Source organism: Centruroides sculpturatus, unplaced genomic scaffold, assembly GCF_000671375.1.
Source record: "Centruroides sculpturatus isolate CEXI.00-Female unplaced genomic scaffold, Cexi_2.0 scaffold155, whole genome shotgun sequence".
Lineage (NCBI taxonomy): Eukaryota > Metazoa > Arthropoda > Arachnida > Scorpiones > Buthidae > Centruroides > Centruroides sculpturatus.
The window spans coordinates 915,451-933,961 of record NW_019384386.1 but is presented as its reverse complement, the minus strand read 5'-3'; the positions used below and the strand labels follow the sequence as shown (position 1 = coordinate 933,961).

Sequence of the window (18,511 nt, the reverse complement as noted above, 5' to 3'; positions counted from 1 at the left end):
ACGTGCGGGTTAAGCATTTTGCGAAGCTCTAATCAGTCATCGTCACCCAACTGTCCTCCCATGATGCACCGCTCCTACGTCTCGCACCTCCCCCGCTCTCATCCATCAGATGAGCACGGACAACGCCCATCACAATCACGATGCCGATGAATCCGCAGAATCGAAATGAGCTGCGCCGACCTAACTTAGCCTATGGGCCGCCCCACCGATAAAGCCGCAGAAAATAGCAGCCGAAATGAAGAGCTGCAACAACAAACTGATTTCTCACTTCAATTATCATCAATTTGTACAACTAATTCAAGAATTTAATTACCAAATGTAAATGTTATTCAAATTCCCAAATTTGATTTAGTCTTATTATATTGTAGTACCGCCAGGACTATTTCTACCTGTAAGGCCAAGGGGTAAGCAAATCCAGTCCCGGATGCCAAATGCTTCCTCGCAATAACAGTCGATGCAACACGTGGTTTCGATAATTCGAAGGGAAATCGAAGTCTTCCACAAAGGCCTGCCGTATTATTTTTGCTGCGGGGTTCATATTAAAGTGATTATTCCGACCTAAGTTCACAAGACAAGATGCCGCCTTTGAATACTTAAATATCATGCTTGTCTTTAATTAGCTTGGAGAAAAAAACTGTAATATTGTACAGTATCTTGGCGCTCCATAAATGGATCTCTTCCTCTTACGAAAAGGAATGCAATAATATTTATATATTAAATTCTCCAGGGATGCTATATGAACGAAAATCGAATATGTCCCGTTATTTTAGTGGGTTGTCTCGTAATTCGTGTTATCAGAATAATAATCCTCTTTTATTTGTTTTCCAATGTCATTTTATCGTCCAACTTATCTTGTTTTTATGGCGCGACAAAGTCTGCGCCGACATCGTCACACGTTACCTGTTGTCACGTGATAACAGGTGTGTAAAAAGCTTTACCGCAATTTTTTCTTAACTGCAAACTACTAAATAGCTTCTTTTGGTAATGACGTAGAGAACGCACGTTGGACATCTCTCGAGAGGTGAGAAAGCGCTTTTCTTTCACACCTGGTTTATCCCCTCCGGCTACAAATTAAAGACAAACCGCCCAGGTATATACACGATCAAAATCGCTGACTTTTCTTTTACCCACCGGTAAAAGAAAAGAAATGCACTTTCTTACCTGATTGGCTTTCTCTAAACTGTTCATAATCATTTCTATGTCTACGGATTGGCCACAACGACAGTTTTTCAATCTGGAATACGAAATTTGTAATTAAAATATTTACCTATTGCTTTACGCGACAGAATTGAAATATGAACACTCACTTAGCAATGACATCTTCGGTGGTGGTCTTCGATTCGGATGCGTTCTCTTCTTGCGTTCCGTCCAAAGCTACAAAAAGAAATAAAAAAAACACAAACATTAAAAGCCCGTTTTTTGAACCCGGACGGTAAACGAGGCCTTAACTGAATGAAGCAAAAGGCGTGACGGCCCTATTGGCCGGAAGTCGCCACAAAAGACGACCTTGGTATAAACAATCGCCTCTTCTATATACAATATTGGATAATGTCGCAAGATTCGTTAAAGGGGCTCCTCCAATTCGAGTGTCTCGGGGTGACCCCAATGCGAAAGAGAAGGAAGAGGAGGGATACTCACCACTTTGATAATCGTTCTTCTCGCGCGGATCTTCTTCACTCTTCAGCCTCTGTTGACAGGAACGCTGATCGGCAAGATTCTACACGGGGAAAAAGAAGGAAAATTAAGGCTACATTAGGAAAGAGCGTGCATCAATAAATTAGGGGAGAGGCGCAGTCGTAATCAGTTCATATTTGGGACAAAAAAATGTTTTCCATTTCTATCCGTGCAATCCAATTTGATATTCGGTGTTCTTAAGTTTTTTCTTATTTATGCCGCACCTGGCTCGCTATACCTCAATCACAATTACCTGTGGTGACAGTCGGTCCCAAACCGGGTATAAAACACGGTTAATCCCCGCACCACATCCCGCACATAACCTATATATCTATATAAAGAGGCGGTAGAGTAAAGCGGGCTCCGAAAGCAGTTCTGGTCAGTCATAAAAATTTCAATATGAAGTAAAGTCGGTCCCGACTCTTTCGGATGCGGATAAGACAATGAGAGAAAGAGAAATGCAGAATTTATGAATTCAAAGAACGACGCCTTTTGCTTTACTTTTACGGATCCCTCTCTTAATTATGCATTGGAGGGGCGAAGAAAAAAAGCGTACATTTTTTTTGTCGTCCCTCCCGCTTCCAGTATACAGATGCGATTTGACTAGTCGTGCTTCTCTCACCTCAGGTAGCTCTCTCTGTCCTGGATCTATCCACTTTATTCTACGCTTCTTCGCTAAAAAAATCTCTGGGGTGTAGTCCGCTCGTTTCTTTAAATCCGATTAGAGTCGGAGGTTGAAAAATGCAAAACTTTTTCTTCTGTTTGTTTGTTTGTTTCAAACCAGAGTTGCTTCCTGATAATTTGCTTTTTTCTTCCCCGGATCGTATTCTAACTGCTACGGCACGCGCTGTCTTGCCTTCTACTTTTTCCGGCCTACAGGCGCGACTCTAGGCAATTTATAATTTCCCTATTGATTTTTTTTTTCGAATTGTCTATATAGTCGAGTTTTTAAAATGTTCGCGTCATTTATACAATTATTTCTCGCCTTTAACGAGCCTGTAAATCGAAAATAATCTGCAAGGGATTAAGCTTCATTTTATAAAAAGTATCGTAACGTTAACAGTTAGGAAAGAAACAAGAATCTAATATTACGTCTGCTTCCTCGTAAGCGATTTCACGTCATGATGACGGCGTAAAATGCATCATGAGACGGTGAATCACAATGGTTATGCAAACATCACGCAAGGAAATGTTAGCATGAGGATGTTGGAGGATAATTACAATTTTTATACAGATCTCGATCATTGAAAGAGCATTTAAAAGTATTTATTCCATTAAATTTGACAGAAAAATTTCGAAATATTTCTTTATATTGGTGAAAATACTTAACATTTTGGGTCTTTGCAATTTAAAATGCCTACAAAAGTTATTGGAATGCCACCGGATGATGTCATTGTTACGTTATTTTACTACCTCATCTACACCCTTAATGACATCACCTAGACATTATATAGACTCCGAACTTAATTTTTCAGTAACTCAATAATAACATATCAGTTAATTAATTATTTATGTTGTTATTTGAAAGATTACTTACTTGAGTCAATGTTTCAACTTTTTGTTCGTATTCCCTCAGCTTCTCTCTCAATTCCTGAATCGTTGCTTCTGTAATGAAAAAAGGTTCACGTAAAATTCGAAATGCTCAAATAAAGAAATCTTGTCAACAAAAAAAAAAAAAAATCAGAAAAATCTACTGCCTCACTCTCCCATTTATCAAGCAGAGGGTCATTGTTTCGTGGTCGTCGCGCTACACAGGTGCCACAATGATTGGTGTTTGTTTAGAATGGGAAAGCCCATTTTATTTTCAGAAGCTAAAAGAGGATAGAATGGACATTTGCACATTCCCGACATTTAACATCTTTCCTATCAATAACCCAGCTGAAAAAACAAGATAGATTTACGGCTTTAAACGAGGGGGAGATAGTAGACTCTTATTTTTCATCACTGGACACACTAAAAACTATATTTTTAACTAGTAGTCATATATACTTTTAGATCTAATTATATTAAATATTACGTGGAAAAATCTTTTCGTATCGGGGATCGTATCAAAAGTTTACTCTTCAGATTTGAATTTGGAAAATTTAAGTATTACAAATTAAGTTAACTTTGTTTCTTTGTAACAAACAAGGGCCTTTATTCATATATTTTTTTTTTCTCTTTGTAATAAAGAAAGAAAAAGGATAACATTTTCAATTTAGTTAAGTAGAGAGAGAGAGGATAATTTATTTTTAATCTTAGGTTATTACACCCTTCAGTATTCGGGCCCTAATTGGAGATTCACGCATTTTAATTGAAGAACTTTTATCGACTTTTGGTCCGAGAAGCTCTAATCCTAAAATACTTCTAGCTAGTTAATTTGATACTTAGCCTCTTATTATAGTCTTTGCTTTACGACTTCCGACCGAGTGCCTTCTTAGCATCAATTCCTCTCTAATAAAGGCTTAACGATGCAAGAGAAATTAAAATCTTGCCTTTTCGTGTCCTTCCTATCAATCTATCCCGTTTTCCCGGGCCTTAGGCCCGACTACTGTTATCTTAGGCCGACGTTTCCATTATATATTTAACCGCTAAATCCGATGAAAATTAATTTAAGTTATCATCATTTTTAAAATATTGTATAAAAACATTTTATTTTTAAGAAGAATCTGATACTTTGACACCTTACGAACAAAAACTGTGAGACTAAATTAATATTTTGATTTTGTATTCATTAGAAAATCACTTTCAATTAAAAATTAATGGGTATACGATAGCATTTTTTCATTGAAATCTTGCAACAAGAAAAATATTTTAAAAAAGAAAGAGCAAGCGACGTTGAAAACGATGCCACACGCTGCACGGATCTTCTCTAAGAAGGAATTGTAATATATATTTAGACGTGTTTTCTCCCTTCGAAAGTCTTGCTTTACACGAATTTATTTAATCTTAAAAAACTATTTAGGATTGTGTAAACAATATTTTGTTCGGTTATGAAGTTCGGAAGGTTCGAATATTTCGCGTATAGGCCTTTGTTTTTAGGTGAGGAATAAAGAGAGAAAGGCTTATTTCTCCTCAAATTATCAGTAGAGCCTGTCAGAATGTAGAGGCCTTCTATTAAATGGCCGTAATCCTACTTAAACAGGACTTAATCGCCGGACGACAGCTGTTGCGTCTCGGCAGCAAGGTTTTCGGGCTCCGATGCCCCATTAAACGTGCTCGTTTGACCGATTATTGATCTTTATGGGTGGACCGAAGCGGAGTGGAAAGAGCCGCATAAATCAAGGCCGCTACATAACGGGCCGTCCATAAGCTACGGTCAACATAATAAATCAATGGAACGACCAATCGGCGCTCAAGGACGCTATTGGGTCACATTTCTTACAATAAAGGCCATTAGATGGTAATTAATGGCCTGTTCGCCTTTTCTCCCTCCTCCTTTTTGCGAGTTTGCCGACCGGATTTGTGGACCAAATCCTATATCCTCACTTTTAAAACGAGAATGTTTGCTCTTTTTTTATTTTTCAAGGGTGACTCCGAGTTTTCGGAATTTGTCCACTTGTATTTTATTCACTAGAAATTACTCCTGAATGAAAAGAAGATTGTGAATCCAACGAACAAGTTCTGAATGAGTAGAGAATGTTCTGGACTCGGAAAGTGTTTGGCGGCGTAAAGAAAAGGGGAGAATCTTTCGGGACTTTTTTCCAGCTGTTGATCGCCATGGCAACGTGCTGCGGCCTGGGTAAACCACTGATTAGCTTTTCATCCGGTGAGGATGACATTTGGCGAAAAAGCGCTTTGGCATTTTTACCGTTTCTTCTTATTCAGTGGATAATTAGAAAGGAGAAGCTAAAAGAAAGCCATTTCCATCCTTTGCCGATGTTTTAATCGACACGTGCTCGGTTTGGTAATTCGCTATTCGATGGGAGGGCCAAATGATCGAATACTGGTTTACGATTTGTTATCAGTTTTTTTGCCTAGAGGCAAGACGAAAAACTGGTCCACTCATTGGTCAAGACGGTTAATCGAGGCGGTCCGGCCGATATCGACTTAATGGCTCTCATCCGGTCACAGTTTAAATCTTCCACTTCCGAACTGGTCTTCCTCTCTGCCTAATGAAGCGCCTCTTCCTTTCACAAATGTTTGCAGTTCGGAAATTTAAAATCGTTCCGGATTCCGCAGCGGGCCACCGCACCCGAATCCGACCCGCATCGGTGGCAAATGGCTGTGGATTAGCCGCCGTTCACGCCTAATGACATCACATCCGCTAGGCTTTCCAGGTAGAGGCACCAAACCAGACGTAACTAATCGTCGACAGGGCGGAGGACAGATATATGGCTATGGACGGTCGAGTGGGTTTCGCAATACCGCGCATTGTTGCTTATGTCGGGCTACTCGCAACTTCTATCCAAACCTGTATTTTGGATCCGTTAACCGATGTTCGTCGGAATCCCATTCATCTCGCATTTTATTTTATTTTTATTTTTTTTTCTAGATAAATTCTTTATGGAATTCTCCAAGTGTCAATTAATGTCTGGTGACCGTTTCTAGATTTCGAAAGGTTAAGGCCAGCGGCAGCCATCCGTTAAGGTCCATTATGCAGACCGATGCCAATGGAAATAAAGCAGTCATTAGAGAATAGAGGAGCTTTCGTCCTCCCTTTTTCTATAGAGACGTCAGACGGAACAATAGAATCAATTAATGATAATTGAAGCGGACTGTCCCTACAGCTCTCGCGTGTGGTCCCACATTCTGTCCGGGACGGGAAGAAAGTCTTTCTCACCTGAAGTGCGGCCAATTCAATCTATAGTGGCAATGCGGCCTTGATTGGCTTAAGTGTCGAGTTACGTAAGGATGTCGTTCCGCACATCTTATCTGTCGTCGCGGTTGAATAGAGATGGCGAAATCCGTCCTTTAGAACCACACACGATTCCCCTCTTTTAAGTTAATGAAAAAAAGACGAAAACCGCCGTTTCTTTGTATATTCTTTACGAACTTGGCGGAATACGAATCAATTAAAATGAAAAACGAGTTGCTGGCAGTTTTGGTTAAATAATTGTGGAATAGGAAAGAGAAACTGCTAGAGTAGCACTCGGACGGATTTGCTTCATCATCAAAAAGTGAGTAATGCAACAGGAGAACATCATATATGTCGCCATCTGTCAACCGAGAGACAAACTACCTGACACAATCGCCGAATCTGATGCTCTTAAGTGACATTTGTCTGACTAATTCAGATAGAACCAAATCAAAAACCAGCTCTTCCATCTATTTGCCATCTGTACTAGCGCTTAGCATTAATCGGTGTCTATCTCGAGCAAAAGTTTCTAACATTGAGTAAAAAGGACACTCACCTTGATTTTTTACTTCGTCTAATTCCTGAGAGTAGTTGCTTAGGGATTCTCTGAGCCTTTGATTTTCCAATTCCACGTCTTGAGCTCGCATAGCTTGTTGGTGAAGGGTGAGACAATGCTCCAGATAGGGAACACAATCTGTAAGAAATAAGAAGTTTTACAATCTGAAAAACACCAGTATTGAATCATTAAAGATATACTGACATCAGTAAGTCTTTAGTGATACATCACATCTATCGGTAAAAATATACTGTATATGTATTGTACTGTACGTAAAAGAAAACCTACTTGTTCAAAACTTTCGTGTTATGTTTGATAAGATCATATATATGATGAAAATTGAAAAACTGAGTTTCTTTCTCATTGCATTTGTCTGAAAATAATTAAATAGGTAACAAATTATTTAAATTGGGATTTCGAATGTAAATGCTAACTAAACGTCAGCCGGGAGGAGAAAGTTAAGAAAGATCAAGAGGTAAAAAAAGAGCTTTATGCTTTTAACCAGTAAAATAAAGCAGCAGACCTCATAAGCCAATTATGCGATACAAAATGTGGTCAATTTTCGTCACACAATAGATCCTAATCTGCTCGGACGCCCTGATGCGAGAAAAATGATGCCTAATAGAAATTATTCAGGCAGAAACGCGGGGATTAGCAGAATTAAGGGCTCTTAATTATCAAAGATCTCATTATCCCCATTAAGCGTCATCATCCCGCTTAAAAATGAAAGCTTTAGGCCAAACTTTATCGAAACCCTGCGAGGATTCTTATTAGTTTACTTCTCTGGTCGCACCTACTGAAGGTCTTTCATTCTGGCCTGTCTGTAATTCAGTCCTAAAAGAATCGACGTACACAACTGGGCCAATTCTGTAGATTTTCCGCGATATCAATTGATCCGAAATAGAACAATTGCCGGGCGAAACTTTGGATTAATTGGAAAGGAGATATACAATGAGAATTAGTGTTGCGATTAGAAATCCGACAGAGAAAGCTTTATTTCTGCTTGGACGACCTCCGTCGTGTTCGACGGGTGGTCGAGGGGGAAAGACATGCGTGCCTGCACTGTTGTCACGTGACAAACGGTGCATTATTATTATTATTATTCCCACGGGCGGGTTTGTAGGCCAAATTGTTTATTTACCCCGTATGTAGGTCCCGTTGTGTGCCGCGCTAGTATATCGACGGGTTAGGATGCTACGCAGTTTGCGAGACGCGCCGGCCCGTTTCGGTTGGGTTGATGTGTAGGTAACCGGAATAGCGAAGAGAGTTAAGCGACTTATTTCATGGCTGAGGGGAAAACCATTAACTGGCTAATGCGCCCGTCTACACACACGGCGCCCCATGCCACAATCCACCTTTCTTCGGCCGAAAAACTCTATCGGCACACACAAAGATGCGCATGTCACGGCGGCATCTCCATTGCGCGCGCGCGAAGCTACAAACGAAACAAACCACTCACCTGGACGCTGGGACGGCGGACAGGCGCGCGAGTGTATCCTTTTGAGTCTGGCCTGTCATCCACTGGCCTGTCTGATGACCGGTACCGCACTGAATACTACTGCCGGCAGCGACACCTGTTGTCTGAGACCGGACACCGCAGCTCCCCCTCGTATGGTCACGTCCTACCGGCACTCGTTCGTGCGTTGCCAGTCACGTGAACATAGACTCCTCCCCGCCTGCGGGGTGGCCGTCCAACTTTTTTCGTCATTCTCACCATCTAGAGAAGGATGTGACGTCAGGGAGAACTCACTTTGGCCGGGTGGAGAGTAGTCAGAATTGAAAGTTACGGCCGATCTTAATTAAAAAGTTCCAAAGTATTCCGGATTCGTTCAAAACATTTCTCTTACAATTACCGTCGCCATTACTCTAAACTGGAATTTTACTTTCCTCCAACGGCTTTCTGTGAGAAATAGACGAAAATGTCCACATGACGACGTGCGCTCCAACGTTTGCACGCGTGGCATTGTATTGTAGCACAACTTAACGGCAGTCTCGGACACGGGAGACGAGCTGCGGTGTTGCCGACCCCAAAAAGCGACACGGCCCGCCGCCTCTGACGCGCCGCCCAGCCGCAAACTAAAAGAGGGTCAGAAAGAGCGAGTCTGTTTTAAGAGATGATACGGCGCTAGAAATCCCAGTCCGGAGAGGGTGAGGATGGACCTGGTTGATGGATGGGCCGGCGTCGAAAATAGAATTTGGCGGAGCTTCTGTGCAACAGAAGTGGCGGATAGAACAGATGACAAATGATAGGGCAGTGCGGAGCTTAATTTCAGTTCTAGTGAAAATCCTCCGGGGGACCGGTAGATTTGCCGACTGCCAACACTATTCCTCTACAAAACGCCAAAAACGTTTCTTCCTCTTCTTTCTGATTGTTCTGCGGCCCACAAAACACGCGGTCATTAGCCGCCACCGCGGGTGGTGCACCCCGGGAATTCATTCTCCGGATGAAGACGGACGCACTCGCTCTTATCCAGATTGAAGGCACGTCAGGGATTTCCCGTTAAACTGGGATCGGGTGCCATCGACGTCTTATCCTTACAACTCCGAGAAGGTTAAAATCCCCTTCCAATGACGTTCTCAAATCCTCGATAGATTTTTAATTAACAATCATCGCAATCGCCGAGCAAGAAAGACCTTTTTTTTTTTCTTTAATTAACCAGTTACTCACTTACATGTAATTTACAGATGGCCATACAGTTACGAAATTAATATAAAAATCGATTTAAATATATTTTAATATTTATCCTTTGAGTCTAATGGTCAGATGGTCTAATGGTAACTTGTCTATGCCTTTAGTTGGCGTACTTAACTGATGGCATCTTCGGCCCCCGGGGTAACCTTGATGCCTTGGCCTAAATACGTATAGGTATACACCGAGACAATGGATTAGTCATGCCTATATTGGTAGAATCGGTGGAAATTTATTGTATATTGTAGGAGTTTAACGATATCGAATGACTTTCCTCGTTTTGTTCTAAGCTTTAACGCGATAGGAAAATGAAAATGCAGCCACCCTATCCTGTAGGAGCAAAGGAAATTAATAATTAAATTAGTGGATTTTGTGTTTTAGAAAAATTTTACAAGTTTAGCTTCGTATGAAGTGATTGTTGGAATTTTTATTAAATATAAAAATGAAATCGGGTTACCGAGATAATAAGGGCAAGCGGGATGATATACGATGGGAAGAACCCTGACAATCACGTAACTTTGCTGGACTTGTAATTTTGAAAATTCGCTGTGAAACAGAATGAATTTAATTGTGGTGCATTTGGGTGGAGGCGGGAAATCCCCCCAATGTGGTCTATCGATGGGAAAGTCGTCATTTGCACATTCTCGGACCAGCGAGGGCGTTCACGTTCTTCGACAGAAGCTAAGCCTATTCCGGGTACAAACGGGATCCACCTATGGAAAGCCAGCCAGAAAGTGGAACGTGGGAAAGCGACCCGAACGTGACAGGTTTGCGTGAAAACGTGATGCGACCTCGTGACGCGACGTCGGAATACGCCCCCTAATGCTTATAACAGGTATGGCGATTCTTCCTCCTGACCTTTGAACTTAGAATGTAGGAAGTGTCTCAGCCCGTATCATCACTTCTTAATTGAATTTCTTTCCTTCTAAAGCGTCGGCATACGGATCCCTACCGCGTTATGGCAGATGTACGAGAATGGTTTAATTCAATTGACTTGTATGTAAAGAATAGAAGGTTATAATATGATATATAACGATGTGTACATTTAATTAATGAATGCGTAATTATTTTAAAAATCTTGATCGCGTAATTAGTCATCAGATAATAAACATAATAACACAATCCACCAGTGAACTGAATTAGCGGTTACTCCGTTAAGAATAGAACTTGTGATTTCTTAGAAGACGACACGCGATCAGATTGAATATGTCAACCGAATCACGTGATAGTAGAGAGGATGTTTTATCTGAAATCCTGGGGGAGGCGGGAGAGAAAGAGAGAGGGGAAAGCAAGTGGCGACAGTGGCACATTACGACATAATTAGAAGACCGCCTCGCCATCTGCGGGGGCCCAGCGGAAACATTAGCAGTCATTAAGGCCTGGGCGGCGAGTAAAACAAAAGCGGAGAGAGGCACCCCCGGGGATACTAGGAGAGACCAGGCGAAAAAGAGGCACAAATTTCTAACATTTTTGTTCTACCGAGACGAGGACCAAGGACGCTTTTTCGCCAGGAAATGACTCAGGAAATTAAAGAAATTAAAATTATTTACGCTTTCGAATTTTTTTCTTCTATCAACAAAAATTATTTGCGTCGCTCTTTTTTATTGCACCGTTTCCCCGTGTAGATTTTGTTTTTTATCTTCTCCGATTGATCGATATCCTATATTTATTTCGTATTTGGCCACATCCAGTGGCGACGTCGAGCCTCCGATCGTGCTTTATTTCGAATTTTAATGACCTCGATGCGCGGAATAATTTTTTCGAAAAATTTTACGGGAAAGCAAAACAATTCTTATTTCCTGTTGACGAGGTTAATTCGAAACGGGACCTTGACTCTACGAAACGGTTTCATTTTTTTCCCCATTTTCATAGCTGACCAAAACAATAGCTCGAACCCGGATGGGTGTGGGGGCCTCACGTTCTCCCCTGGGGCCACTCCACCCCCGCATACATCGTGACTTGACTGTGGGGTGAGGGGCATCCCCCATTTCCCCGGCAAGGCCCCTTCTCTCTTTCTTTATTGCGAAGAAAGGGTTTGTTTGTGGTGTAGTTGCACCCACACCCTTAAAGGGAGCGGCCGTTTGACCCTCCCTACCAAAGGGTCGCCAAAGAAAAGCTTCGCCGAAATCACGTGGCTGTTTAATAAAGTGTGCACAATTTTAAAGAGAGGGGAAGAACTTTTTAATCTTATCGAATTTACGCACGCTGCGGCCCAAAAATCAGACGAGTAGAATTTACTTTTCTGTATGCCATCACGTGATTGCATGTGGAGCAAATCGGGGACACGTGACGTAAAACAAAATTAACACACAATGCAGTCATTCAATTAGACATACTTTCACATTCTAATAAATTTATTTTCTATTATGTCATTGACGTGATTCGAACCGAAGACGTGTCGAAAGAAGCTGCGATGGTAGACATTTCTAAAAAATAATTGAAAAAGAAGAGGGTAATTAATGTAAGACTCTTTAATTTTCATTTTAGATCTTACTGATTTATGAAGACTTTCGAGACACTTTCCCATATCGGCATAAAGGCGTCTGCGTGTCTTTCAAGGTGACTGATGAGAGCCAGTTTCATTTGAAACTAGAGGCTCGATACAAATTCAAATTAAGCAGTTAGAACATAATCTTTCAAGTCGGGAATTCAAATTACCAAAGGTAAAAATCTCGAGGCTGCCGCCGTTTCTACTGCTATGGAGAAACCACAGGGGAAAGAGAAAATGGTCTTTAAGAGTTTTATTTGGCCAGTTGGACCGAAACAGACGAGCGAGAAAGAAGTTAAAGCTGTAACAATGGGCAATAAATCAGGGTCCGGTGAGGATTCGAATCTTTGATAGAAAGTATGCCGCGGAGCCCACCGAGAGCGGAATAAAAGTGTAATTGGTCGGAAAATGCGGGGGGAAGAAGTTGCAGTTGCACTCCGGGTGCTAGACACCCGCTGTAGGTGCGGGATTACGAAGTTGGAGAAATCATTTGGGAAGGCGACCGGCCGGACATGACTGGCCAGAGGACCAGAACCCATTAGCGGAGGGAAGAAGGAGTCGTTTCATTAAGAAGTACGGACAGCTCCATTACCGTACGTATAATAACCGAAGACGCCATAACGGCTGCGCTGGTCAGCCATTTGCTAGCTCTGGGAGGTCCCAGACCTATCATCCGCACTTCTCGGCCGCCGCAATCAATTAACCGGAAATAAGCCGAGAGAAAAACAAGCTTAATGAGTGGCCCACCTTAATTTCGGCGTTCCATACCAGATGGCGCTGGAGCGTGGCGCTTTCGGGAGTGGTCGCGCGTGTCTGGCCCAGTGTGTTTTTCAGGCACGGGCCGGAGGCGCCTGTGCACTCACCTCGCCCGATCGATGGCATCTTTCTTCATTCGCTTAATGACGTACAAAACAACCCACTTTTAATAACGCGTTAATGAGCGGGCTGTGTTGAATCGTGCCCCGCGGTGCGGTGCGATGGCGCGCGCTTCAACAATAGCCGCGGAAAAATCTCGGTGGCGGGACACGCTGAAAAGAGCATCCCCGGGAGGGACATAAGTGGAGGAGGAGGCAACGGAAACAACAAACCAGCCTTTGCCAGAGACGGAATAAAGAGGCGAGAAAGAAGGCGTCACTAAAGCGAGCATTGGACCACAAAGAGAACGTGCCTTTCCCCAACCCATTAGGTCCAGAGAAGAAGAGAGGGGGGCATCGCCGCCCTCCCATTTCAAAATAACACCTCGTGTCAGACAATAGGGCAGAGAGTCTGTCGGGGAGGGATGGAGTGTTTTATTGTCGGTTCCTTCATTAACTTCTAGTCCCACTTTCTTTGCTATTTAATCGTCGCTGGAGCGTGCGGCCATGCCGAGTTGCGTAATTGTTACCAGAGGTGATGGACCAGGCGGGCCGAAGGGGCGCCGACCGCGGATAAATGACACTTCTCACTCCAATTAATGGGCCCGCTTAATAGGGACCCGACACCCGAGGGCACGCGGTCACGCGACTTTATCGCTTTCAATGGTTTTATCTTTTCCCGCAGGGACCAGACCAACGGACAGCCTTCTTTACTACGTTTCATATCTGAAGATTGACGCGCTCGACACCATTTGACTGTTAATTCGATTAAACCTTATCTTCATTCATTTACCTAACCTCTACAAGAAATATTCCAGTAAGGTGATAAATTAATCTGGAAGGGATTAAACTTTTTACTCAACCAAAAGACGTTACTCGCAATGGTTTCTACTGCAATTTTCAGGCCGAGATCTAAATTTAGCGATGGATTCCGGGTTAGGTCCTGTTCCTCGATATCGCGGACGGCCGATCTGGTAGCCCCGGACGATAACTGGAACACTCATTCTGATGCGCATTCTCGGGATGGCGATTCAAATACCATCGACCAACCGGAGGTCAAAGGACCGCGGGCGAAACGAGCGAAACTATCTTAATTATCTCATTTAAATAAAACGAAATTTAAATCTAAATGTTAATTAATCGAAATTTGTGGAGCGAAAGGCGAGCCAACAGTTCATTCTTCTTTTTCTGACCTTACATCGAGCGCACGACCGACCGGAAAAATCCGGATCTCGGAATATGCCGTGCCAATGATCCGAAAATGTTGCCAGAGATTCACTCTTATACTCGACCGACGACCGGAAAATGTCGAATGTTAGTTGTTTCCCCCGATCATCGCGCCCATAGGTTTGTTTCTACTGTTAAAGAACGGTGTTGCACCCCGAAGGATAGAAATTCGAGCATCTCATAGGTTGAAATTGCGAGAAGAGTTGGAGAATTTATCGGAAAAGGCACAAAGGCGTTGATTACTTCGACCGATGGCAGGAAATTCGCCATCTGACGGCCGGGGCATAAATATTTACGCAAGTTTCGCTCCTCCAACGCAAGTTCTCCTCGGGGTGTCATTTGCTGTCTCCTTGGCGAGAGAAACCGTTTAATAATAGTAGTTAGGCCAGGTGCAGTACGGCTGGACTGCACGCAACCCGACGCGTTGCGATAAAAGGGGTTGGAGGGAAAAAAGTGCCTCCGACACCTCCCGCTTTGCTGCTATAGTAATAACTGTGATTCGGGTGCCGAGCTGATATGTATCGCCCGCGGTAATGAGCGGAGAGATAGACGCTCCGCCCCTCGTCTCCTCTCCGGCGCACGGAACTAAGCTGCTTTCGTGACGGACCGAGATTTGAATCTGTTATGGACTCTATCGGGGTGGTCTCCCCACACACGAAAGCTGAATTTATTCTCTAATGCCTGGCCTACTTCTGCCTATAGGCACCTTCTTCCTCCGCCTCTCTTTCTCTTTTAGATATTCTAAACAACCCATTCCACACTAGATCCCACTTTCTTCTCCATTTTAACTTTTTTCCTTTCAAATTGTTTGTTCAAAGGCGCAAAATAAACTACATTTACTTCCAGTTACGACGCTTGTAATTCTTAAGCATAATTTAAAATATATTCACTTAAACATATTCCAAGTAAAAACTTTTGCATAAGATCATTTGGAATTTTATAATAAATGTTTTAACTTATATAAAACTAATAGCGAATACTTCCTTAATTCTGTATTAAGAAACAGGCGAAGAGTTTTATAACAAAGATATTTTGGGGAAGCAAACGAGGAGAAACCGAGAATCAGGGAGAATCCGTAAAATTAAAATGTTTCCCGCAAGATTGGTAGGGAAAAAAGGTGTATTCTACCCCCCTCACTAGTTTAATTTCGGTTGTTTTTCTTTATCGAAGGCGCGCGTATTTTAATCAAGCCCTTTCTACCTGTTTTCGACTGTATTGTTGGGGAAAGAGTACAATTCTCTTGTCAACTTTCTTAATTTTCTCAGCAGAAGCGATTCCATTTTTTCTCAACTTTATTTCTTCTTTATGAAAAAAGAAGAAAATTACTCCAATCGGGTCATTTTATCAAGTTTGGCTTACCCGATATTTCGCTGGCGTAAAAGCAATTATTACCCTTGTCCCGAACCGCCTATGGGCTATTTCCAGAGAAACCGATGACGTACGGCGTAACGCGTTGTTTACCATTCTACTAATTTGTATATAAATTTTTTTTAAAAAAATAGGCTTTATGCATGACTTACAGAATTTTAGCCTACATACGTTTAATTGGCCTATTTGCTAAAAAAAAATTAGACAAATTTAATTTGCGTTTTGCCCCAAGGCCGTATGAAAAATACATATATAGCAGCTCTTATTTTAAAAAAAACTATCGCTAGAATCGATTGGAAATAAACAGAATTGGACGAGTTACCCTCGAAATTTCGTATTTTTTTAATATAAACACAGGAAAAGAACCTGTGGAATGGTGATAATTTCGTTACGCAAGAAGTGAGAATAGAAAATGTTTTTGTTAAATTCTAAAAGCATTGGAGAAGCTCGATTAATTACAGGAAAATTAATTATTAATCGAGCCGTGGCCTTCTCCTAATTTACTCATTAAGCCAGACAGTGTGGTCGGATTTCAATAATCCATCAATGTCCGCTATTGACTAAAAATCACGTGACTGACTCACTCGTTAACGTCGGGGAGGGGAGAAGTACGCCGATGAGACTTTTCTGTCGGGACGGAAACTGTAACTCTAGAGGTATTTTGTGCAGTTGTGGGCGAAATGTAATCTTACACTTTCATTCAAATCACGTTTCGAATGCTTATGCGTTAAAGAGATCTTTTCTCTTAAATCGAATGACATTTTCGGGGATTTCGCGTATAAAAGTAGCGAACGGAGGAAGAGGAGAAAGGGGGAATTTAATTCCGTTACCGTTTTTCCCTCCGAGGATTTCTAAGTTCCAATTTGCCAACGTTGGGCTTCGCCGTCGAAACCGCAAGCGTTACGGGGTCAATGGGTCTCTAGAAAATAAAAGGCGAGCGAAAGTCGGAAAGAGAGTGTTTTATCACGAAAATGAAAACGAGACCGGAAATTGTCGTATTCCCTGCCCGACAAAGTCACCCGAGTGTGGAAACGGAACGCGGTAGCACCTCCCCTCGATTCAATTATAGAAGTGGAGGCGAACGGGTAGAAAGCGGAGAAACTGCCTGGCCCCGTCGGGCCGGGGCGAGTCCACTCTCTCGTTCCACATAGCATTAATTATGACAATGAATTAAATAGCTTTATAATTCTTTTCGACACAAAAGAAGGGAAAAAAGTTTGTTTTGTTGAAAATTATTTGGCCGTGTGGCCTTGTTTCCCAAAGAATGTGCGGACAAGTGCCACGCGCGCCTCCACCCTCTCGTTCTTCCAAGTTCCTAAAAAACGCCTCTATATAAATTTCCACCTGACGTTTCGAGTCTTCGTCAATCTAACTTAATAATAATTCGAGAAGAGGAAGGGACGTGTTGTTGTAACATAGAAATTTACGGTAGGAAAAGGCCGATAATTCTTCTCCGAAGCCGTTCGTAGGTCCGAAATTTGAATCGATCGATGATAGAGGCTCGAGCCTAAGCAAGGCACAAAAGGCGAGGGGGAAAAGGGGAGCCAAACCGGGAATCAATTAGATGGCGAAGCGAGCTTAATTACTGGAAAGGAAGCGGCTAATCGATCGGAGGCGATTAAAAGGCGTTTTTGAACATTTAAATTGTTGGTTTGCCCTTTTAATAATTCATTATTTGCCGCATCTCTTCGGCTAACAATTAAAAGCCTGATTTGCATTCGAAATGACGTTTTTCCTATCGAGATTATCCACCGGCCGACCTTTAAAAATGAAAACTCCCGACCAATTTTGATTGTCTCGCAACTCTAGGAAAAGACTTGGAAAATTTTAATTGAAAGAATCAATCCGAAATTCTCGCGAGGAAAAATTTTTCGGTCGGTAGAAATTTTCTTCCAAAGATAATAAAGCTTACACACTTATCAAGTCATCAATCGAATTTCTCAGATACTCGAGATAATCAACAATAAAGTTAAACTTCAACCGGCAAAAAACGAAATTTATATAAAAAAAAATAATGCTTTGTATTCGCTAATGATTGGAGAATTTGTTTTATACAATTAAATGGGCTGGAGATGACTTGATTTTCATATTTATCACTGCTACTTTTTTGAGGATTGAACGGGGAAATTCTTGTATCTTGAAGGAATATAGATGATGGGGGTGAGGTAGGAATAAGTTTTGGTGGAGATGCGGTGGAGTAAGAAGTGAGAAGATAAAGCGCTGTCCATCTTAAAGAATTAACCGGAGGAAGAATCGAACCGAATGGCTGCATGGGATTCTATTAATGTGTTTAGTTTTGTTGAAGGGAAAAATTCAGATTTGATATCTCAATCACGGTAATGCTCCCGAAAGGCGCTTAGTCTTCCTCTCGGCCTTTTGTCTGGAATAAATTTAAATTTCCGATTAAGGTATTTTATTTTTCAATGTCATGTCGGGTTTATTTATGATACATTTAGAGAATTGGCCCGCGTTTCGGCGTTCGCTGGAGCGAACCGTCGCGGTATCAGACGTCAAGCTAAGCTGTTCGTCGAGACATCTGCCGCCGACGGGGAAAAACCCTTCAGGTGAGTGAAAAGTGACCGGAACGCGCCATCTGACGTAATTCCAGGGAACTAATCGGTCCGAAAGGGCCCCTGCCCTATTCGTTAGGTGCTCTCGAGGCGTTCGGATGGCCGGCGTAATTACGAGTTTAAAAGTTATCGGGCCTTTCTCTCAACGAAATTAAGTAAACTGAGGCGTTTCTTCTGGGACATTAAATTCTAATTAAGTTTTAGAAAGGCGTTTCTTCTCTCGAACGTAGAAAGAGGGCGAAATTGGAAATTTAAAAGCGGAAGGGCCTCGCAACTCGGAGGAGAAGAAGAAGTGGAACTTTAGACGG

At 42.2% G+C, this 18,511-nt stretch overlaps 1 protein-coding gene across 6 annotated transcripts in view; it reads right to left on the bottom strand.

The window, feature by feature from the left end:
* The window catches only part of LOC111618093 (homeobox protein cut-like), a 97,924-nt gene that overhangs the window by 18,092 nt on the left and 61,321 nt on the right, over positions 1-18,511 (bottom strand). For 3 of the 6 annotated variants that reach the window (XM_023359539.1, XM_023359540.1, XM_023359542.1), the window contains 5 exons: positions 7,008-7,145; positions 3,212-3,279; positions 1,639-1,717; positions 1,308-1,374; positions 1,162-1,234 (listed from right to left, as the gene is read on the bottom strand). In XM_023359539.1, coding sequence (XP_023215307.1) covers positions 1,162-1,234; positions 1,308-1,374; positions 1,639-1,717; positions 3,212-3,279; positions 7,008-7,145 — 425 coding nt within the window. Of the gene's footprint in view, positions 1-1,161; positions 1,235-1,307; positions 1,375-1,638; positions 1,718-3,211; positions 3,280-7,007; positions 7,146-7,295; positions 8,050-8,466; positions 8,625-12,354; positions 12,380-18,511 lie in introns of those variants that run through there. The other 3 variants (XM_023359545.1, XM_023359541.1, XM_023359543.1) reach the window with 3 other exon arrangements.